The following is a 24,581-nucleotide window of genomic DNA, read 5'->3' as shown; positions in this document are numbered from 1 at the left end:
CGCCCGCCGGCCTCGCCCCCCACACGCGCCGGCCGCGGCCCCCCCCCGGGCAGTGCGGGGGGCGCGGGGAGCGCGGGTCCCGCGGCGGCGGCGGCGGCGGCGCGGCTCAGGCGTCGGAGCGGGCGGCCGCGGGCGCCGCCGCCTCCTCCTCCATGGCTGTTTACCCGGCTGCATTGTGGGAGTTTGACCTCCGCCGCCGCCAACCGCCGCCTCAGCTTGCGCCGCCGCCGCCGCCGCGCACGCCATGGGAGCCGTGACTGACGGTGAGGCCCGCTCGCCGCCACCCCGGCCCTCTGCGCCGAGCCCCTCGGCCTCCCCGGCCTTCCCCGAGGCCCCCGGCCTCATCGGCCTCTTCCGGGAGCCCCTCGGCCTCCGCGATCAGACCCCCTCGGAGAGCCGGCCTTTCCCGGCCGCTTCCCAACCCCCCCCCCCCCCCCGACCCCAGTCCTTCGGGCCTCTCCCCGGGCCCCTGCTGCCCCTGGGACTCCCGGCCGGAGTCCGCCCCGGGCCTGGAGGACGGTGTGCTGGGAGGATGGTCGCGGGGCTGGGAGCACACGTGGGGGGGGGGGGGGCGGGGGGCGGTGGCCGGGAACGGTGGCAGGGTGCGTGGGCGGGTGGTACCAGGAAGGGGTCCGGGCCGTCGGCGGATGTGGTGAGGGAGCGCTTGGTGAGAATATGGGGTCCGAGCAGTGGCGAAGGGGAGGGAATGGTGGAGACCCTGCCGTCCGGGGTCCGGAGGGCCTCGGAGGGGCTGGAGAGTGAGGACACGAGGTTTCGGGCCAAGCTCGGACAAAGAGACACGTTCCAGGGCGGTTCTAGGGGTGTCAGCCTACAGAGGGTGACACTTGCAGGGGTCTTCTGGACAGGTGGGGGGGGGGGGGCAGAGTGGGGCGGATGGCAGCGGTGCCCGAGAACTAGTCCTGGATTGCAACTAGGGACAATTATCTAAAAAGGATAGATGTCGACAGAGTATGCGGAGGACAATCTAAGAGTGGGCTTGGGGGATTTAGGAGGAGCCAGTGCGGGGATAGGGTAGATCAAGACAATAAAAGATGTGTTTGTGTGTGTTTATGTGTTGGGTACGGTGGTCTGTGGGCAGGAATGGGGGGAGGGTCGGCAGGCAGAGGCTGGGTTTGTGCAAAGTTGTGAGGACAGTTTAGGGAAGGTGGGCCCTGGTGAGGAGAGACCGAGGGGGTGGACAGAAATAAAACAGAGGGCCACCTTGGGGAAGGTGGACAGGCCTGATGGGCCGCTGAAGGGGGAACCTAAGGACGAAGGAAGTCCTTTACCATGTGGGAAGGGAATGTTTAGGGCTGCTGACCAGTAAGGGTAGATGCCTGTGGACAGGCCACTTGTGAAAAGTTGGGGGTCCACAGGATCCCCACATGAAAGGGCCAGCAATGGGAAGAAGAGTAATAAGCAGGCATTTGCAGTAAGTAGTGAAGTGGGAGGCTTACTTAGAGGTCCAGGAGCTTCATGGGAAATTTTATCTTTGCTTCATTCCAGTTTTATTTACCCCATCTGGGCTAGGCCTTGGAATTACAGTCCAGAACCAACAGACAAGACTGTTTCCCCTTCTCAGGTTGCACTCTGGTGGAAAGAGGCCTTGGATAATTAGTTTTAAGGGTGGCACATGTTTCCACAGGGGAAGTACAAGTTTGGGAACTATAGCAGCATGTAGCAAAGATGGCTTATCCATTCTCGAAGATTAGCCTCCGTGAGACAGTTACTTTTAATCCCATTTTTAAAATATTTATTTATTTTTGACAGAGTGCAAGCTGGGGAGGGGGGACAGAGGATCCTAATCAGGCTCTGTGCCAACGGGCTGACAAGCAGTGAGCCCGATGTGGGGCTTGAACTCAAGAAGCCACCTTAGTCACATCTTTGAAAAATAAATAGTTGTGGTTGGACTCGTGTTCCAGGTGGGAACCATCTATGCAAAAGCCCCAAAGTGTTGGAAGAACTCAAAGATGACCAATGCTGGCTAGAATTTACAAAGTTGCGGTGCCCCTGGGTGGCTCAGTCTGTTGAGCCTCCAACCTTGGCTCAGGTCATGATCTCACAGATTGTGAGTTTGAGCCCCGAGTCGGACTCTGTGCGGACAGCTCAGAGCCTGGAGCCTGCTTCAGATTCTGTGTCTCCCTCTCTTCTCTGCCCCTCCCCTGCTCACGCCCTCTCTATTTCTCAAAAATGAATGTTAAAAATTAAAAAAAAAAAAAAGTTATAGCCAGAGATTTCTAAGGGCAATGGGAAACAATTTAACATTGGTGTGGTATGATCAGATTTGCATTAAAAAAAAAAAAAGCCACCACCCCACTCTACTATGTGAAGAATGATGAGGGGAAGCGAGGAGTTACGTTCTCTCTAACATTTGTATAGTATTCATCACACGTCAAGGAGTGTTCTAATCATTAACTCCACTTTACAGATGAAACCGGGACACAAGGAGGTTAAGTAACTTGCCCAAGTTTGCACAGTTAGTAAGTTATAGAGCCTGAGCTGAGAGCCAGGCAGTCTGACTGCAGAGTTTTTGTCCCTCACTACTGTGCATCCAGTCTCTCAGCTACTGCTACAGTAGTCCTAGTAAGAGATAACGGGAGCTCAGACAATAACAGAGAAGTAGAATAAGATAGAATGCCAGGACTGATTGAGTGGATGTATGGGGAAGAACTGAGTATTAATCCAGGCTGCTGATTTGAGTGAGTATGTGCTAAATGTACTACTTCTCTATTTATTGAGGTAGGGTCAACATGGAAGATGGGAAGGGAAGATGAGTTCTAGAAACAGTAGTGACTTCAGTCAAATGCCCCACCCCCCACATATCCTTAGAGGCCACAGGAATCCCTACTTCGTCACTTAAAAGCTGTCTGACCTTGTATAGGTTAATTAACCTCTTTGGGCCTCAGTTTTATTCTTTATAAATGGGGATAATAATAAAATCTACCTCATAAGGGTTGTTTAGAGGTTTAAATGCAATAAAAGTTGTAAAGTGCTTTGCACTGAGTCCAACATATAGAAATGTTCAGCAAAGACTATTAAATGTAAGAATTGGTTTTCTCGTCTCTTCTCCATTTTCCTTTGATGAGGGCTGTGTCTTCTTTATCTCTGTATTTGCACAGATTGCCCTTTCCAGCCTGGTAACTGTCATTTATTCTTCAAGACCCACCTCAAATATTCACCTCCTCTCTTTTTAGAACCAGTTGATCTTTCACCTCTTAACCATATTATTTTATGCCTGTTGCTGTTGTAGCCCTCAGTACTTAATTTACTTAAATGATACATTCTAGAAAATATTTAAGGCAGTTCACCATAATATGAAAACATGAAAAATGGATGAGAAAATGGCAAAACAGAGCACTGAAAGTAAGGAAGACTAGAGGAATTAGAAGTGTATGATCTTCAAAATGCAAGAGGTAAAATCTGGTACGTTAATTAAGACAGCTGGAAGTGACTCTTTCTCTAGTTCATAGCAAGAGGCAGAACCTGGTCCACTTCCACTGTGTGATCTCGTGTACATGAGAGAAGGCAACATGAGATACACAGGATAAGCAGTTCTTTGTGATTTAAACACGAGAGAAAAAGTTGATCTGTAGAGGCTCCATAAAGACAAGGCAGTATCCTATCTGTAACCTTTTATCGGCACTGATGATCATAGGGCTGTTACTTAGCACATCCCTGACTAGGTCAAAGAAGGCTAACTCACAATTTAGAAAGGCATCCAAAAGCCAATAGGCCATGTGGTTTAGGTGAATACTTCTACTGGTCTGCCTTAATTCAGACCAAGGTGTGTTTTTGTTTTTGTTTTGTTTGGAGGGTTTTTTGTGGTTTTGTTTTGTGTTTTGTTTTTGTTTTTTGTTTTTTGGGTTTTTTTTTGCTAATTTGTTTTAAGAATACTTAGATCATAGAAGAAAGGATGAAATATAACTTTTTCAGGCAATATGGACCCTGAACTATAGATACAGTAAACATGGTTTTCCTCAAATGGGCTTTTGGCAAAAATCAAGCAGAAGTGAGGAGTGGGTATGATAGGTCAACATACCTTCTAGTCCCAATTCGGGGTGCTGTCTATAGCAGTAAACTACCAAGGAAGACCTGGCTTCTGCTTGAGGGACAGAAGCAATAGCATAAAAATCAAATAAGTAAGATCATTTCTGAGAAAGAACGTGATGAAGTTCTGAAATAACTTCTGAAAAAGAACTGGATGGAATATGAAAGAATAATGGGGGAGGGCTGCCAATAGTCAGGTATGATCTCTCTGAAAAGTAACCTTTAGAGTAAGGCCTGAAGGGGTCAACCCTGTGAAGAGCCCAGGAAAGTATACAAGACAGGCTACAACTAGCGCAAAGGCCTGAGGCGAAAATAAGCTCTGTGCCCTTTAGAGAAGATAAGGAATAAAGGTTAAGGAGTAAGATAAGGGCTAGTATCCAGGTGGGCCAGGAGGAATATGCTAGAAAAGGAGGTCAGATAAGTAAACAGGAGCTCGCCAAGAGCCTTGGAGATTGGATTGTCTTCTGTTGATACTTAGATATGATTGGATGATTTTAAGCAGAAAAATTAGTGATCCCATACTTCTTTTTTGTTGTTGTTGTTACATTTATTTATTTTGAGAGAGAGGGAGAGAGAATCCCAGTTAGGCTCTGCGCTGTCAGCACAGAGCCTAATGCAGGGCTCAATCTCAGGAACCATGAGATCATTGACCTGAGCCGAAATCAAGAGTCGATACCCAACTGACTAAGCCACCCAGGCACCCCTCCCACACCTCTTTTGGATCATTCGGGGCTCCCGTGTATAGAATGAATTCTTGGATGGTAAGAATCAAAGCAGGGAGGCCAACAAGAAGTATTCCAAGAGTCCAGGTGATTTTGGATTAGGATGATGGCAGCAAAGATGATGGAGGAGTGACCTGGATAGCTCAGTCATCCTGAAAAATTATGTCTCTGGAGCCTAAAGGACCGCTAATGCCCTCTTACAGATTTGCGGTGCCTGGCAAGGTGCCGTGCCCTCATGTAATCCTTACATACGGATTTGCCTATCCAGTTGGACTGGGAGCTCTTGGGAGAAGAAGCTCTTTATTCCCTGTCCCCTGTACAAGGACACTGGTTACTTTGAGAAAGTGCCCTCCTCAGAGGGAAGTGGAGAGACCCTGTATTTGTTATCTATGGGCACTGAACTATAGATATCATCACCAACACTACCATTTTATTGATGGAAAAATAGAGGTCCCGGGAAGTTAGTGACTTACTGTCACATAGCTAGTTCTTGGCAAAGCCATTCTCTTTCCTCCCCCTGTTGCTACCCAGTATTTTGGCGAACTGCAAAAATAGTTTAAATGGTGTCACTGTTAATTTAAACTATATTCACAGTTTGTATTTTGTGTGTGTTAATTTAAAGGGTGTTAAACAGTGTTAGTACCCTGATAGAATCATTTCAAAAGCACTTCTTACAGTACAGAGAACATTAGGTATATATATCTATGTGCCAGAGCACATATGGGAGATGGGAAAGGGGTGGCAGGGAGCCGGGCTGTGGCTCTACGTTCCATATAACAGAGCTTTTTGGTTTTGACGGTAGTGTTTTGAATTGAGATGAATTGAGTACATAATATTAGTTTCAGATGTACAACATCGTTTGGTATTTGAATGCACTGCAAAGTGATTGCCTTGATAAACCTAGTTACCATTCATCACCATACAATTGACCCCCTTCCCTCATTTCACCTATCCTGCAATAACCCATTCCCTCTGGTAACCACTAATCTGTTCTCTGTATGGGTTTGTTTGTTTTTTATTGTTTTTTCAGTTGTGTTTTAGGTGCCACATGTAAGTGAAATCATATAGTATTTGTCTTTCTCTGTCTGACTTGTTTCATTTAGCATAATGCCCTCAGGGTCTATCCATGTTTTTGTAAGTGACAAGATTTCCTTTTTTATGGCTGAGTGGTATTCTACTGTATATATGTCTTTGTTTTTTTAATTAGAAAGTATAATGCTTGAATACATGCTTGTTACAGCTTGAAATAATGGTTTTAAAAAAAATTTTTTTTAACGTTAATTTATTTTTGAGACAGAGAGAGACAGAGCATGAATGGGGGAGGGTCAGAGAGAGAGGGAGACACAGAGCCTGAAACAGGCTCCAGGCTCTGAGCGGTCAGCACAGAGCCCGACGTGGGTCTCGAACTCACGGACCGCGAGATCATGACCTGAGCTGACTTCGGACGCTTAACCGACTGAGCCACCCAGGCGCCCCGAAATAATGGTTTTTAACATGCCTGTGGTCAATATGCACAACAGTCTGCAGCTGTACTGTCACTTTCTAATAATGTGATTGTGTATATTTTCCTGTGACTGCAGAGGCAACACTACTCCTGGGTAAAAAGAAGATAGTAATACGCACTTTATAGGGTTTCTTCAAGAGTGAGGCGTGATAATACACGTAAAGCACTTCGAAATTGAAGGACAAATTTATGGTCCAAACTTTTCAGAGTGAAAGGAACAAACAAGATGTATGGTCATCAAATAGGAGCTTATAAATGCTGTACAAGTGCCCGCTGCTATTATTCCTATTTCAGTTGCGGATCAATGAATGACTCCATTCGTGGTCGTGGAGTTTGGCCACTTTGTTCCTTCAGCTGTGATCCCAGCACAGGGCTTAACAGTGCAACTATAGGGGCACCTGGGTGGCTCAGTCGGTTGGGCGGCCGACTTCGGCTCAGGTCACGATCTCGAGGTCCGTGAGTTCGAGCCCCGCGTCGGGCTCTGGGCTGATGGCTCAGAGCCTGGAGCCTGCTTCCAATTCTGTGTCTCCCTCTCTCTCTGCCCCTCCCCCGTTCATGCACTGTCTCTCTCTGTCTCAAAAATAAATAAAACGTTAAAAAAAAAATTTAAAAAAAAACAGTGCAACTATAAAATAATGTTTCTTTAGCTAGATAACATGGTTTCTCAAAGCAAGATTGGAGTTTCAATCTTGACTTTATCAGCACCTTTCTCTAAACGTCTCAGTAAATCTAGAGATAAACAAAGGACCTCAACACTATTATTTTTGCTTTATTAAAATTTTTTAAAATTTAATTTTGGTTTAAGTAATTTACTTTGGCATCAGCAATGTATTTAGACTAGCTCTAAGTATCTCACAAGAGATCAATATTTACATGGAAAAAGCAAACCGTCATATTTACTGTTCTTTCCACTGCCTTTTTGTGACTTCTTGATATTGTTGGCCTTCAAAATTGTTTTAGTGATTTTAAGCTTCTTGAAAGGAGGGGCTACGTGTTATTTTACCATAAGTAATCTAAAACAATGAGACACACATAATTCAGCCTAATAACCCATAAGCAGGGGTGATCCAGTGATAAATCTAACAGCAGTCTGCATGCACACTGGTTTTGCACGGCCCTAGTTTCTTTTGTTATTGGTCAAAAGTTTCCTTTTTTCCTTTGGTTTCCTTTTGTTGTTGGTCAAAAGTTTTCTTTTTTCTTGTTAACACATGATAGATTTATTAAAGGACATAGAATAGAATTTTTAATGCAGAAGAAATGAAGAAAAATGCCTCAAAATGACCAATAAACTCACTCTCCAGATAACCACTGTTGGTATTTTTAAAAAGAAAAGTAATGCATGTCCGACAATTCGAGAAAAAAGCATCAAGTGACAAGTGAAAACCCTCCCCACTTCACCTTCCATGGCTAATCCCTCTTCCCAGAGGTAATTATTAGAAACTGTTTTTGTGTGTGTGCGTGCACCTTTTCAGAATGATTTTTAAGTGCCTGTAAAGGGTAAAAAGCACTTTCTCTAGTGCCAAACTTCTGAGTTTGGGTCTCAGCTCCACTCCTTATTTCCGGTGACATTTAATCTGAGCAACTTTCAGTTCCTTCACGGGTAAAATAGGGGTAGTAATATCTACTTTATAGGGCTATCGTGCAGATTCAACGTGTTTATATGTGAAAAACACATAGCATATTGCAAACATTATATATATGTTAGTCGTAGGCCACTGTGTATGCATACTTTAAAATTTTATGCAAACATTTACAAACTCTTCTGTGTTACACTTTTTTTTTCCAAGTAGGCTCTATGCCCAGCCTGGAGCTGAACACAGGGCTTGAACTCATGACCCTGAGAACAAGAGTTGGTTGCTTAACCAACTGAGCCACCAGGCACACCTGTGCTATATACTTCTATAACTGTTACATCTTAGAACTCTTTCTACTACATCTTGAAGCTCTTTCTACCTCATTATTTTGTATCAATTGTGTAGTATTCTGTTATATTTTTAAAATTAATTCTCTGCCAAGCACTTAATTATTTCCAGTTGTTTTCTCTTACAAGTAGTGTCTAATAGAGATACTTGTATAGATGTCTTCACACACCTGTGGGAATAATTTCTAGAAGTCAGGTCAAAGAATATACATATTTTAATTTTGATACATATTGCTACATTGCTGTAGTAGCCCGCTGTTTCAAGTTCACCCTGTCTGAAAGCGTTAAATAAAATTTATCCCTCTGGTTTTCAGTTTGGATCCACCAGTTTCTTGGTTGGAACACCAAGAAAAATTCAGTGGTGCATTTCTGTGCTAACAGAATTCTTTGCTAAAGTGCCTTTAGAAAGGAAATGCTAATCTTCATTGGGAGGTCACAGAATTGCTATTTCCTAAAAGCAGGTGAGGTTGCTTTTAAGCAATCTTATAGGTTGCTATAAGGTCTAGCAGTTTAGGGAGGCACACTTGAGAGTAGCTTAGCCCTAGGAGGAAGTTACATTCACCATGAGGCCCTTGACACTGGTTGTGAAGCCTTGACCTGTCCCTAAAGAAGTGTTTTGAAAGTTGGCCCACCATTACCTTCCATTTTCCTATTATCTTCCATTGTTTTCTTTTTCCTATCTTGAATATTTGCCCCAAGGTGTTCTGAAACCTTGTTTTGTAATCAGGGTTTTAATAACAATGATGAATTTTGAAAAGAATGTTAGTCTGGGTTTATGAGAGATTGTCCTTTCCCGGATAAAATGAGAGCACAGCTAAAATGGCCGTGTCAACTGACCCGAGGCTTGGAGGAGGGGAGTTGGTCTCGTGACTGTAAAGCAGTCATTTCTTCCTGCCTCTCTGTTTATAGAAAATGGGGTATTAAAAATCTAACCCCTTGCAAGGGCTTTTTGAGGATTATTTGGTGTTTTAAGTGATTACATATTTCTTCTAGGTAGTAAATAGGTCAGTATATAAGACAGAAAGGGGTCCAAAATGCATCCCAATTTTGCGAGTAAATATTTGCTTGTCGGCATACATGTGTCATAACTGATTTTAAAGTGATTTTGAATGGCAGACTGTGGGTATAATTGTGGCACAACATATAACTGAATCCAATAGGAAATCTTCCTATAATTCTAAAGTCAGGCGGAAAACCACCATCTCAGGACAAATGTTAGGTATTTGGGGTTAGAAGCTCTTTCCAGATGGCACTGGTCCTCATAGTCAGTAAAGAAAGCAATCATGACAACTAAGGAATAATATTGATAGCATCATTAAAATAGTTTTCTAAGCCATGCCTACTGTTTTTATAGGGTGGGCTAAGGCCTGTCCAAATTATTAATATTAGCATTTAAGTTGCTTATAGTTTCGAGCATGATGATAATTTTTGAAGTCAGTGTATGTAGTAAACAAAGCATATTTTAGGTGTGTTCAGTCTAGCGCTAATTGATGAGGCATCATTAAGAATAACAATGCTCATGTCATTTGTGTTAGGAACCATCAGCAGCCCATCTTTATATTTAAAAAGAAAAAGCTGTTTTCAAACTGACACTGTACCCTTTTATTTTATTGCTGTTGGAGCTGTGCTCTATTTTATTTACGTTATTTCAGGAATTTTTATCCCCAGAGAATTTTCTAGGCAACAACTGTCTATGCAGTTTAAGCTAGAAATACTGTGACCTTGCAATATGAAGCTTGAGATAGAAGCAAATTTGGGAGAAATCCTAACCGGTTAAAACTCCGTATGCGTAAGTGCCTAATATATACCTGTGTAGTTGTTTAGATGCATCTACAGATATCTTCCACAATGTTTACTCACTTCTCAAGATTTTTAGGATGGTACAAGTTGTGGATTAAATTTAACATAAGCTGGGGCACCTGGCTGGGTCAGTCTGTAGAGCAAGTGACTCTTGATCTCAGGGCTGTGAGTTTGAGCCCCACATTGCATATGGAGATTGCTTAAAAATAAAATGTTTTTTTTTTTTTTCAAAGTTTTTTAATTTATTTTTGGGACAGAGAGAGACAGAGCATGAACGGGGGAGGGGCAGAGAGAGAGGGAGACACAGAATCGGAAGCAGGCTCCAGGCTCTGGGCCATCAGCCCACAGCCCGACGCGGGGCTCGAACTCACGGACCGCGAGATCGTGACCTGGCTGAAGTCGGACGCTTAACCGACTGTGCCACCCAGGCGCCCCAAAAATAAAATGTTTTAAAAAAATTTAACATATGGGATGCCTGGGTTGTTCAGTCATTTAAGCTTCCAGCTCTTGATTTTGGTTCAGGTCATGATCCCAGGGTGTGGGAACAAGCTCTGTGTCAGGCTCTATGCTGAGCATGAAGCCTGCTTAAGATTCTTTCTCTCTCTCTCTCTCTCTCTCTGCCCCTTTCCCATGCTTGCAATCTCTCTCTCTCTCTTTCTCTCTCTCTCTCTTTCTCTCCCTCATTCTCTTTGTCTCCCTCTGCCCCTCTCCTCCACTCAATCTCTCTCTCTCTAAAGTAAAAAAATGAAAAATAAGTGAGCATTAAAAAAAATAAACATATAAGTAACTTTCTTTTTCTCTTTTTCTTGCTTTCCCACCATGAAAAGGCATTGTGCTCCTTTGTGTAATTTCATTTCTGTGAAGTTTCACAGCAGCATTCCTTCACAGTGGAGATGCTGTTCCCATTTTACGGAAGAAGGTTTATTCCCATTTTATCGATGAAGTGAAGTTTGGTGCCACACACACAAAGCAAACACTGTATGTTTGGTCCCAGTTTTTGACTTTGGCCCAGGGGGTTGGCTTTGAAGGAAGAGACTGAATTGGGAGAAGGGCCCGGAACTGCCTTGACAGGGAATCCCCAGTGGTACCAGAATTGGTCTGACCACACTCCTACTCAGGCCACCTTGGCATTTTGAGAGAGAGAGACAGACAGACAGAGGGTCCCAAGCAGGTTCCACACTGACAGCAGAGAGCCCCATACGGGGCTTGAACTCACGAACTATGAGGTCATAATCTGAGCTGAAGTCAGCTGCTTAACCAACTGAGCCACCCAGGAGCCCCAGGACCTGTGATTCTAATCTCTAATTTTCATGCCATTTTACCTCCAACTGCCTGTGCCTTGGTAGCCTCCTCATAGCTCCCCTGCCTTTGGGCTTTTCCCAGATGCAGTCCATTTTGTACATTGTCCTCAGCTTCATCTTCCTAGAAAGTCCTGCTCCTGAATCTTTAGCAGTTCCCAGATGCCCACCGGCAAGGTCCAAGTCTGCTGGTTTGGCATTCACTAGTGGAGACGCCCACATTCTGACCTCTAATTGCCTTTCTGTCCTTGGGTCCCAAGATTTGTGCAGCCTCCCTGATGTTCTCACGTGTACACATTTTATATCCAGTCTCTGATTCCCCACCTCTGCTGGAGCTCACAGCTTTCTCCCTGCCTGTGGTGGGGGCAGGGAAAGGACTTTAGCTTGCTTTCTTTTTTCTTTTTTTTTTTTTTTCCTTTTTAAAAATTCGTTTATTTGTTTATTTAAAGATTTTATTTTTTTAAGTAATATCTACACCCAACATGGGGCTTGAACTCACAACCCAGAGACTGAGCCAACCAGGCGCCCCCTTTGTTTTTGTTTCTGTTTTCCAACATCTTTATTGAGGTATAATTTTATACAAAGAACTGCATATTTTATGTGTACAATTCACTGCATCTGGACATATGCGAACAGCTGTGATACCATCACCATAATCATAGCTTTCTTTTTTAAACAGCAGCTAACAGATTTTGAGTGCTCATACGGCTCAAAAGTCAAATAATATAGAAAGATATTTCCCCATCTTCCAAACTGTTCTCTATCCCACTTACCCTGCCCCTCTCCCTTGGTAGCCCCTTCTATTAGTTTCTTATATATCATTCTAGGGTATCTGTATGGATACATTTCCCCCCATTTATATGTGAAAGGAAACTTGCCATACGTACTGCCTCACTTTGCTCTTTTATCAAGTTATCTTAACTGAGCTCTGTGTATCAGTACATAGACATTTCCTCATTCTTTGTTTTTCTATGGCTTCATAGTATTCCATCATATCCTTATTCCAAAGTTTATCTAGTCCCCTGTTGATGGGCATATGTCATACTGCATATGTGCAAGTTTATCCAGGATTCTTGGGCCAAAGGCATATGTCATTTGAAGTTTAGGTAGATATTGTTAAAATAAATACCTTTTAGCTTTCTTGGTTGGTAATTTTTAAGTATGAGGAGAGCAGCCCAAATTCCACTTCCCCTAACTCCCCCCAAGCCAAAGGGAGCTGTCCTCCTAATCTCCTCTATTATGGGTCTTCACACTTATTTAACATTCCCAGCCTCCTCTGTATTTGTGTTCATATGCATGTTATGTCTCCACCTAGAGCAAAAGAGCTCAATTCTTTATCTCACATCCTTAGAATTCCTGGTACCGTGTGAACACATCTGCTCATTGATCAAGAATTCTTGTCTTTTGTACAAGAAGAGAAATCTCGGCTTTGGACCTGAAGATAAAGATGGTTGCCTGCTGATCCTTGTTAGTATCTTATTGAAACAGAGCTCTTCAGAGGGCAGATGGTCTGGGGCAGGCACCACAAATCCAATGTAAGAAATATTTATTGAGCATCAGAAGTGTAAAGACACAGTGTGAGAGGTTGAGGAGGAAACCATGAATAAGACATGAACCTCATGAACCTTTTCCCCAAGTGTATTTGGCCTGTACAGTGTTCAAAACATTTTTCAGAAATTTTTATAATTGTAAAATTTTGTAATTTTTATAATTTTATAATTATATAAATAATATATTATTGTATTATTTATATAATATATATATTGCATATATAAAGGTACCCAGATCTTAAATATGCAGCTGGAATGATCACAAAACGTGCTTGAAACATTTGTAGTTAGTCACCAAACTTTAAAAAGCTCTTGAAAAGCCATCTGTGGTAATAGTTTCCCCGCTTTGGGTGGGTACTCATTCCCCAATTTTCCTATATCCTATTCCGTGAATGCATTTATATTTGAAATCCCTGGGCCTCAATAAAGTAGGATGCCCCAGTATCTGGGAGGAAGATGGGGTTTGCTGGGGGGGTTGGAAGAGCAGAGATAAGAAAACAAGAAATTGATGGGGCATCTAGGTATCTCAGCCAGTTAGGTGTCTGCCTCTTGACTTCTGCTCAGGTCATGATCTCACAGTTCGTGGGGTCGAGCCTCACGTAAGGCTCCTGGATGACGTCGCAGAGCCTTCTTGGGATTCTCTCTCTCCCCTCTCTCTCTGCCCCTCCCCAACTGGTATGTGCTCGCTCGCTCTCTCTCTCTCTCTCTCTCTCAAAATTAATAAACTTAAGGAAAGAAAAGAAAAGAAAGAAAACAAATTGACCAAAAGAAAGGAAAGGAATGGAATAGCATCAAACATCAGAATATGCACCCTCTGGAGCAGGTGCTCCCGTGTCCAGTGCCCAGTGTAGAGATTACTTTAACTTTTTTTTTTTTTTTAATTTTTTTCAACGTTTTTATTTATTTTTGGGACAGAGAGAGACAGACCATGAACGGGGGAGGGGCAGAGAGAGAGGGAGACACAGAATCGGAAACAGGCTCCAGGCTCTGAGCCATCAGCCCAGAGCCGACGCGGGGCTCGAACTCACGGACCGCGAGATCGTGACCTGGCTGAAGTCGGACGCTTAACCGACTGCGCCACCCAGGCGCCCGAGATTACTTTAACTTTTAACAAAGTTAGAGGATGTTTGCAATAAAAAATAAGATCAACTCATTTTCTGCATTTTAATCTCTTCAAGGACTGTTTTGTCTGAGGCTCCTCAAATAACATTGTTGGTGGTCAAAAACTGAAAGCATTAGTTTGTATTTTAAAGTGTAACATTAAAATACCTGATGAATCGATAACTTGAGCTGCCTGTCAAAGCCATGACTCCGAGAACAAAACCCAATTCTAAAAGTGTTTATCTGATGTTGTCACAGAATAGATTTTAAAACTACAGCCACCTGCCTTCTAAAGTTTATCTCCGTTGCACCTGCGCTCACAAATACTTCTGCCCACACACAGGAACTATTGTTCAAAGATTTTGCTGTTGATTCATCATGCAGGCTCTCCAGGAATTATTCACACTTTAAAATTTATTTTAAAAAAATAATGCATGCACATGATGAAAAACAAACAATTCTGCAAAATAATACAGAAAATTCAATTTTTTTTTCTCATCTTTGTAGTCCTTTTCACCAGAAGAAAGCACTATTACCAGTTTCCTGTGTTCCTTCCAAAGATATTCTTTGAATGCATAAACACATACATGTGCAATGTGCACACATATGCACATACACAAAGCCTCCCCCTTTTCCACACAGATAACAGCTAACTGTATGCTTCTCTTCACCTGTTTTGTTTTCATTTCACTTCATGTATCAAAGGAGATTTTCGGGCATCAGTATGTACATCCACGTTATTCTTTTGGCTGCATAATACATTATATGAACGTTTCATAATTTAACCAGTCTCTTACTGGTAAATGTTTAGCTTTGCAATCTTTCTACTATGAGCAACGCTAAGAACATCCCTTTACATTTATCTCTGTGCATGGGTGCACAGTTATCTATGGGATGTTATCTATGGGATGAATTCCTAGAATTGGAGTTACGGGGTCAAAAAGGTAGGTGCATCTTAGTTTTGTTTTGTTTTTTTTTTTAACATTTATTTATTTTAAGAGAAATAGATAAGTGGGGAGAGAAAGAGATCAAGTGGGGGAGGGGCAGGCAGAGCAAGAGAGAGAGAGAGAGAAAGAGAGAGAGAGAGGGAATCCCAAGCAGGCTCTACCCTGTAAGCTCAGAGCCTGATGTGGGGCTCAATCTTATGTACTGTGATATCATGACCTGAGCTGAAATCGAGTTAGGCGCTTAACCAACTGAGCCACCCAGGTGCCCGGGATGTATGTTTTAAACACCATTTGTTGTCACCCATTTGCCCCACAAAGAGGGTGCCACTGTACCTTCCATCAGTGTGTGTAAGTGCACTTTCTCAGGATCCTTGCCAACCCTTTTTATCGGGTATTTTGATCTTCACAAATCTGGTAGATGAAAATTTATGTTTTATTGGGTTTCAACCTGCCTTTCTCTCTTCACGATCCAGGATTACTTTGTCCAGCAAGAACACTAGCTCCGGGCTGCCGGACAGGCCGACAAGAGCCCCACTTAGAGCTCCTCGTCATTACCTGCCCTGCTCTTCTGTTTTATCTTTTTTCTTCTCCTTGGAGCAAGAGTGAGACAGCCTCGCTTTAAAACAAAACAAAACAAAACAAAACAAAACAAAACAAAACAAAAAAACCTTCATGGGGAAAGAAACATCGCAGACATAATGACTAAATGACACTTATTTTTTTTGATAAACCCATTCTCTTTTCTCTGACCCACCTCTCTTTGCCCAGTCTGCCACTACCTCTTTCAAACCTTTTCTTTCTGTACCTTCTGTCTCTACCTCACACTAGTCAGAGATAGGAACACCTCAGCCCTCTGTGTGGACAGGTTTTTCCCCCAAAAAGCTCTCCAAGAACTCTGGGCTTATTTCTTTGATGGTCCCCGGAAACGATTTCTGCTTAGCAACCCAACAAGAGCGGATCCATTAGCGCAGGCTGTAACCTGGCCCCTTAGTACACAGCCTGGCACACAATAGACAATAACTGTCTTGACAGGGACATAGAAATAACACACGTCAATTGCAGTAAAACCTACATAACAAAAGTTGCCGTCTTAACCACCTTTAAGTACACAGTTTAGAGGCATGAAGTACACTCACATCTCAGTGGTTTTCTTTTGGATGAATGCATAAATAGTGGTATCAGTTACTTGTTTCTGAAAGTCAACAAGAGTCAGACCATCATTTTAATTCATGTTCTTCTTTCCTCCAGACGAAGTCATACGGAAGCGCCTCCTAATTGATGGAGACGGCGCTGGAGATGATCGGAGAATCAATCTGCTAGTGAAAAGTTTCATTAAATGGTGCAACTCTGGGTCCCAGGAAGAGGGGTATTTATTTCATCTCACTTTTGTTTCTACACCAGTGGGCTGATAAGAGTTTAAACCCTGTATACAGCCTATCAGTATTTCAGATTTTCACTCACCTTCAGTGTCCAGTGGAGGCAATTTGGGGTTAATCAGCTATAGATTTTTCTGGTCTTTCTTTCTATTCAGAGGCCTGCTTTATGTTTATTAAAATGCACAGAAGGTATGGTGGTAAGAAAGGAGAATTAAATTTTGGCTCACTAATTTGGTCAATTTTAGCAGGTAAGTTAGACAAAGTATCTAAATGAAATTGTCTTTGTTTTATTTTTTTTTTTAAGTAAGCTGTAGGCCCAACATGGGGCTTGAACACATGACCCCAAGATCACGAGTCACCTGTGCTACCAACTGAGCCATCCAGGCACCTCAATTTTCTCTTTTTTTAATAAGCTAATAGACAGTTGTTGCAAGGGTTTATACATATTTAATAATTTTTCTTGCGTTAGAAAAATTTCCCTCATTTGAATTAACTTTTCACATAGATCTTTGTAAAGAGTGAAAAAAATTGTGAAAATAAAATTGGGAGCATAAAAAAACATCTTAATGAAAACATTTTAAAATGTATTTTAAACAAAATTCAAACAAGTAGTTGTTTGAATTTAGCTTATAGTGATAAGAACAGTGGTCTCATCTTTGCACGTGTAACTAAAGCAGTTTATAAATTCAAGTACATCACATATGGAAAAAGAAAACATAAGGGAAAGATATTTTAAATTATTTTATAATTTTTTAAATTTTTTAAAAATTATTTTAAATAAAGCAAAGGATTCTCTTAGAACTTGATAGGATTTAATTACCAAATCTTAGCCTGTACTAAAATGGTTCAACTTTGGTATTTCACAAAAACCTTTATTCTGTTTTTTCTCTCTTTTTCACTAGATACAGCCAGTACCAACGTATGCTGAGCACGCTGTCCCAATGTGAATTCTCAATGGGGAAAACTTTGCTGGTATATGATATGAATCTCAGAGAAATGGAAAATTATGAAAAAATTTACAAAGAAATAGGTAAAGAAACTTAAAGCAATTAATGTTTCCATGTAATTTTAATTTTTATGACCCAAAGGAGACAATATCTGCTAACATTTTTCTTTGGTTTGTGGTAAAATAATAACAATGTTAATAGAATATAGTAAATGTTAGCTACAAAAATGTATTCTGATATGATACAATACTTAGGGTTACAGCTGTTTTTTAAACCCCAGCATCTATTTTATTAGCAATGGAACTTAATTTAAAAACACATTTTAAAATTAAAAATGGATGGAGATTATACATGTTGTTACAACTGTCTTTAAAAAAAAAAACCTTTTCATATAGAATGTAGCATTGCAGGAGCACATGAAAAAATTGCTGAGTGCAAAAAGCAAATTCTTCAAGCAAAGCGAATACGAAAAAATCGCCAAGGTAAGGGTTTTGTGGAATTTAGTGTGCAAATGCTTTATTACTGAGTACTATTTTCATGCAGTTTTTAATGTTGTGTCGTAAAATCTTCAGTAAGAATCAACCTGAATTATTAAAAAGAATTAGGAGCTAAACTTAATTCTTTAAAGCTATGTTATTCCTTAAAATAGTGGAGAAGGAAGGCTATGCCGGAAAAAATTTTTTTGTTGTTTTTTTTGTTTGTTTGTTTGCTGGATGGTGTTGATTATCCAAATATTTCTTAAGTATTCATTTTTTCTTTTTACTCTTCAGACCCCTTTACCTAAATAATGTTACAGTTAATCAGCAAAGGCAATTCAGACGAATACACTAGACCTCAGGTTTTGTTTGTTATTTGTTTCACGGAACTACTTGCGAGAAAAAAGAAAAGAATTTAAGCTCAGTGAGTTTTTATTAAGTACAAAGCAAGCAAACATTTGCAAGCTGCCTAAATATCTAATAAGAGGAAGAGTAAAGTTTAGTTTTGCCCTGATTTCTTTTGTTTTTTAATCAGGGTTTGTCCTCATTGCAGTCCATAAAAACTAGTCCAAAATAATTTTTAATGGCTGGGGCATTGCTTCTCCTATAATGTAAACTGAAAGAAAGAAAGATAAAAAATATAATGCATAATCACAATTGTAACCTATATACAAAAAACTAGAAGGAGGGGCGCCTGGGTGGCGCCGTCGGTTGAGCATCCGACTTCAGCCAGGTCACGATCTCGCGGTCCGTGAGTTCGAGCCCCGCGTCGGGCTCTGGGCTGATGGCTCAGAGCCTGGAGCCTGTTTCCGATTCTGTGTCTCCCTCTCTCTCTGCCCTTCCCCCGTTCATGCTCTGTCTCTCTCTGTCCCAAAAATAAATAAACATTGAAAAAAAAAAAAAACTAGAAGGAAATAGAAAATGTAAACGGTTATTATTTGGGGGCTGTGGGGTTTTATGGCTTAGGGTTTTTTGTTTTTGTTTTTGTTTTTCACTGATCACGTATTACTTTGTAATCTAAAAAAATTTTATTAGAAGTCACACTTTCGGGGCATCTGGGTGGCTCAGTCAGTTAAGTATCCAGCTTTGCCTCAGGTCATGATCTCACAGTTTGTGAGTTGGAATCCTGTGTCGTGCTCTGTGCTGACAGCTCAGAGCCTGGAGCCTGCTTCGAATTCTGTGTCTCTGTCTCTCTTTGCCCCTCCCCTGCTCGTACCCTATTTCTGTCTCTGTCTCTGTCTCTCTGTCTCAAAAATAAATATTAAAAATTTGTTTTCTTTTTAAATAAAGAAATAAAAGTCACACTTTTATTGGGGCATCTGGATGGCACAATCAGTTAAGCATGTGACTTTGGCTCAGGTCATGATCTCACAGCTTGTGAGTTCAAGTCCCATGTTGGGCTCTTTGCTGACAGCTCAGAGCCTGGAGCCTGCTTCTGATTCTGTGTCTCCCTCTCTCTCTGCCCCTCCCCGACTCTCTGTCTCTTTCAAAAATAAACATTAAAAAAACTTTTTAAGTCACACTTTTATTGAATTAATATGCTGATTTTCAAGACAACGAATTTTACATTTTAATGAACCAATTAAGATGCTTAATTCCTTATTTTAAAAAAATTGTTTTTTGAATTCGTTCTAAAATGCATATGGTCAAGTTCAGTGGCCAATTTACAGCAATGTATTTAATAATTAATACCGATTCTAAAATAATTTAAAAATGTTTTACAGTGCCTTTTCTGGATTAGCTGAGGCTTTTAAATGAATGCTGCCATTCATCATTTCATAAGAAAGGCCAACAGGAAATAACAAGGAAACCTGAAAGTCTCAGTGGAACAGAAACAAGGAATTTTATCAGTTCTGAATTTTAAATCATTTCTAAGTTTCTGAAATCTTTACCTTTAGAATGAGAATGAGATGTGTAATTTGCCCTTGTTAAGATCCAAAATTAATGATAGAATATATTTACCTAGCTGATCTTTTCTTTCCTGGGCAAATAGGTAGTAAGATCCTCATCAGAATCAGTCTGCTTAATGATCAATAGTGGCTTAAGTTCACTTATACTCTGCTGGCTTCTTATATCCTACCTAGGGATAGGAAAATGGAAAAACAGATTGGGAGCAAAAGTCCTTGTTTAAAATTGTTTTGAAATAGGGGTACCTGAGTGGCTCAGTTGATTAAACGTCCGACTCCAACTCAGGTCACGATCTCACATTTCGTGTGTTTGAGTCCTGCATAGGGCTCTATGCTGATAGCTCAGAGCCTGGAGCCTGCTTTGAATTCTGTGTTTCCCTCTCTCTCTGCCCCTCCCCTCCCTCTCTTGCTCTCTCTCTCTGTCTCTGTCTCTCGAAAACAAATAAACATTAAAAAATAAACAAGTTTTGAAATAATGGATTATAGGTATAGGCCAACCAAGTGACATTGGCAATACTCTTTCCATCCTTAAGTTGTTTTTATTTCTTTATGCACTCAGAAAGTGATTAGGAGAGATCTGTCATGTTATACATTTTGTTTTCATATCCAGGTTCAAAAAAACCTTAATTGGATAAACATTTCTATATCTTTCAGAATATGATGCTTTGGCAAAAGTGATCCAGCATCATCCAGACAGACATGAGACACTAAAGTAAGTTTAGCGTTTACTTTGAAAGGAACTAATCTTTATACATAAATGTTCACATACTAGCCTATGTTTTCCATTTTTATGGGAGTACAAAATATGTTTCAGAAGGAGGGGTCACATCTTCCCAATAACGTATTCTAATGCTGCTTGATTAAATTTTTTCCTTCCTCCAATCTAACTGCCTCTAGGTCTAAAATAAATGCATATAGGGGCACCTGGGTGGCTCATTTGGTTCAGCATCCAACTCTTGGTTTCGGCTCAGGTCATGATCTTGTGGTTTGTGAGTTCGAGCCCCACACCTGGCTCTGCACTGATAGTGTGGAGTCTGCTTGGGATTCTCTGTCCTTCTCACTCTCAAAAATAAATAAACTTAAAAAAATAAATTCATATAATATACATCATTCTAAAATGGATAAATAAAATATGGTGTACTCATATAGTAGAATACTAAATGAGGACTGTAAAACAAATTAGATATACACTTTTTTTTAGATATACACTTTAAAAGTTTTTTTTTTAATGCTTTTATTTATTTTTGAGACAGAGAGAGACAGAGCATGAGCAGGGGAGGAGCAGAGAGAAAGGGAGACACAGAATCCAAAGCAGGCTTCAGGCTCTGAGCTGTCAGCACAGAGCCTGACTTGGGGCTCGAACTCACAGACTGTGGGATCATGACCTGAGCTGAAGTCGGACGTTTAACCGACTGAGCCACCTAGGCGCCCCTTATACGCTTTTTAAACTCAGATTTCAAAACACAATCAGTGAAAAGAAAAACAGAAGACATACAATGAATTTTAAATTATTCCTGATCTTCTGTAATACTTGCAGAATAGTAACCATTTATAAAGTTAACGTCCCCCCATTATCTACTAATACTGTATATAATTTAGAGGGACAAATAAATATATGGGTTGGAATGATACAGTGATTGCCTGACTGGGGAGTAGAGGAAGATAAAAGGCCTGAGATAGAGGACAGGCAATAAGGCTCTAGTGTCTCAAGTTAATCTGCAGTGTTTATTTCTTTTACCAAAAAAAAGAGAAGAAGAAAGACTTATTTTGTCAAATAAGAATGACAAAACATTAAAAGTTGTCAATTCTTGGGGGTATGACATCCTATTATCTGTGTCTTCTTAGATTTTAAAAATTACCTAGAAATTTGATTTTAATGAAATTAGTGCACATTTAGAAGTTAAGAAAACATCCCTCGCTTCAAAGTTTCATCGTAATGGAGTCTAAGAACTTCTTACCCTCTAAAAAAATTTCTTAAATACTCTTTACTAATTAAAAATTTAGGCATAATTGTGAATTCTGCTTCCCCAATTAGCAAAATGTAACACTGTTTTATTATTTTCAGGGAACTCGAGTCTCTGGGAAAAGAACTGGAGCATCTTTCACATATTAAAGAAAGTGTGGAAGATAAGGTATTTGCACACGTATTTGAGCCTCTGTGATATGTGTATGTTTACAGATCGGTGTGCATTAACTCTTTTCTCCTGAACACAGCTGGAACTGAGACGGAAACAGTTTCACGTTCTACTTAGTACCATCCACGAACTTCAGCAAACGCTGGAAAGTAAGTAGAAGTCACGGAATGAATGCTTCTAAGGACTTTTACGTGATCCAGGGGTGTGCCCTCTAAAATATACGTCCTCTTGACAGAGCACACCTGCAGTTTCAGAGTAGGAGGATGGCTGGATGATGCCAGAAGGCATTCGTGTAGTTCAGCTTTCCGTATATATGCAGAAAAGCCTGAAGGTGTAACAACATATGATTTACATACATAACCAGTGTTTCATATAAAGAGGAATGCAAAGGTGATAGATTTGGAATTCTTCTTGGTTTATTATAGTTTATTGCTGTAAAGTAATGCTGTGAAGTAATTCAGGACCCAGGCAGGCAATGGTGAGGAGGTGAAGTAGTTAGCACATAAGCACATTTGCCTAGTCAGTGAATGGAATGTACTTTCAGGAACTGGAGACTTGCTCTTTGTATTGATTATAGCAAATTGGAAACTTCTGTGCTATCTGATTTCCTGATCATTTTCAAGAAAAGCCTAGGGGCACCTGGGTGGCTCAGTTGGTTGAGCATCCCACTCTTGATTTTGGATTGAGCCCCGCGTCAGGCTCTGCACTGGTAGAGTGGGAGGGAACCTGCTTGGGATTCTTTCTCCCTCTCTCTTTCTGCCCTTCCCTCTGCTCACACACTTTCTCTCTCTCTCTCAAAATAAAGAAATAAATTTAAAAAAAGAAAGAAAGAAAAGAAAAGCCTAAAACCTAGATTTTTAAAAAAATGTATTCTCTCACATACATTTTAAACTTTTTTTTTACATTTTTTAAACATTAATTCATTGTTGAGACACAGAGCGTGAGCAGGGGAGGGGCAGAGAGAAGGGGAGACACAGAATCCGAAGCAGGCTCCAGGCTCCAAGCTGTCAACACAGAGCCTGACGTGAGGCTCAAACCCAAGAGCAGTTCAATCGTGACCTGAGCGAAGGCGGACGCTTAACTGACTGAGCCACCCAGGTGCCCCTCTCTCACATACATTTTAAAAAATGTATTCTAGTGGCGCCCGGGTGGCTCAGTCAGTTAAGCATGTGACTTCAGCTCAGGTTATGATCTCACAGTTTGTGGGTTCGAGCCCCGCATCGGGCTCTGTGCTGACAGCTCGGAGCCTGGAGCCTGCTTCACATTCTGTGTCTCCCTCTCTCTGCCCCTCCCTAGCTCATGCTCTGTCTCTCTTTCTCTCTCTCTCTCTCAAAAATGAATAAGCATTAAAAAATTTTTTAATGTATTCTATCACATAAATTTTACATTTTGATTACGCTCATAAACACCAACAGCCAAAACAGCATTTTTAAAACCAAACACCGTGTGGGTCAATTGCAGTCATAGACTGCCATTTTGCCATCTTTTTAGATATATCAGCTAATAAAGGATAAAAATGTTGTCATGTATTCGCTAAATATATAACTTAAGGAAATCTGACTGCAGTTTTATGGTTCTTTCTCAACTACAGATGATGAAAAGCTCTCCGAAGTAGAAGAAGCTCAAGAAACCAGCATGGAAACAGACTCCAAGCCATAGACAGGCTAATGGTTCACCATTCCCAAGAATACGGAAGTAACGACATGCTCACTGTGTTTGGAACTTGTACTCTTGAGATTTAAAGTTTGGGCAGTGAACTACTTTGCTTTTAAATGTTAATGCACAGTTCATTCCGATTTCTTTACACAAAGGAAAAAGACTTTAATACTGATTTGTTTGTATTGAAATGCCTTTTTTATTCTTGAAAGGTAGGAAGCAACATCCCAAAATGTTTCATAAAATGTTTTCAAGCCAGATATGTTTTGTGCTCAGTAGTGTTGTAGGTAGTTTTTAACTGGTAACACTGATTGGCTTATAAACTAAGTTGAAGGTTGTGAGAAAGCGGCATTTCCAGGATGTGGGTGAGAAAATGAGTCAATCTGGAAATTGTTATCACTTTTGAAAATGGAGTTCATGAATAGGCTTCAAGAGGGCTGCAAATTTGTGAAATTATGTTCAAAATAGGGGTAGCGTATGCTCATTTGGGGAGAAGTTGCATGATACTAACAATCGGTGGTGTAAGAGGTAATTATAAGATGAAAGCAAATCAATATGCATTGCTTTCTAGATCTCTCTCCTCAACACTTGAGCAATGTGGTTATAAAATGTTTTGTGAATATGTTTTCTCCTACTGTTTCATTATGTAGGGGTCATTTTCAGCAGAAAAAAAAATTGATAAAGAAAAAGTTGTCTCAGAAAAACAGTCTGTTAAGATGGTCTTGCATAAAGGATTTCATCATCTTAAAAATTAAGCTAAGGCTGAATCATTTGTAATTTTCTTAAGTATGGAATTTAATGCTCAGTACTTGTTAGGTTCCATCCTTACCATTTATTTTAGTTCGGAAACATGACAGTTCGCATGAATCATACTTTAAACAATGTTAAATTTTTGTAATCTTAAGAATTCTTATCTTTAAATATGAAAGTTGAAAATTAGCTCAGTAGTAGTCATATTAAAAGTGTCATAATACCTTTAACTGGCTTCCTCTAATTTCATCTGGAAAATCATGGGAGAAATTTCTTTGCGGACCTCCTATGCCCTGATCAATGTTTCTGTTTTCCAATATTAGGAAGAATTATGAAGCAAAAACTTGCTTACGTTGACTCAGAATTAAAAATCAGTTTTCCGAAAAAGAATTTTTTTTGAAGGACTGTTGGGCAGAATATTCTAAGAGATGTCCTTCTCCCCAG

At 40.8% G+C, this 24,581-nt stretch overlaps 1 protein-coding gene across 1 annotated transcript; it reads left to right on the top strand.

The window, feature by feature from the left end:
* Positions 1–65: 65 nt before the first annotated feature.
* THOC7 (THO complex 7) lies at positions 66–24,367 on the top strand. The gene is made up of 8 exons (XM_043587862.1): positions 66–263; positions 16,139–16,256; positions 17,169–17,296; positions 17,609–17,695; positions 20,251–20,308; positions 21,662–21,728; positions 21,811–21,880; positions 23,323–24,367. The coding sequence occupies exons 1-8, from the start codon at positions 245–247 to the stop codon at positions 23,388–23,390; spliced, it is 615 nt and encodes a 204-aa protein (XP_043443797.1). The 5' UTR covers positions 66–244; the 3' UTR covers positions 23,391–24,367.
* The last annotated feature ends 214 nt before the right edge of the window (positions 24,368–24,581 follow it).

The sequence above is a fragment of the Prionailurus bengalensis genome, chromosome A2, assembly GCF_016509475.1.
Source record: "Prionailurus bengalensis isolate Pbe53 chromosome A2, Fcat_Pben_1.1_paternal_pri, whole genome shotgun sequence".
Lineage (NCBI taxonomy): Eukaryota > Metazoa > Chordata > Mammalia > Carnivora > Felidae > Prionailurus > Prionailurus bengalensis.
The sequence above is the reverse complement of the archived record's forward strand: the minus strand, read 5'-3'. Positions and strand labels throughout refer to the sequence as shown.

Excerpts from the sequence above, each read along its gene's own strand:
- THOC7 (XM_043587862.1), top strand. Across the intron at positions 17,297-17,608 it reads AAAAATTTACAAAGAAATAG|AATGTAGCATTGCAGGAGCA; the intron begins GTAAAGAAACTT and ends CTTTTCATATAG. Across the intron at positions 21,881-23,322 it reads ACTTCAGCAAACGCTGGAAA|ATGATGAAAAGCTCTCCGAA; the intron begins GTAAGTAGAAGT and ends TCTCAACTACAG.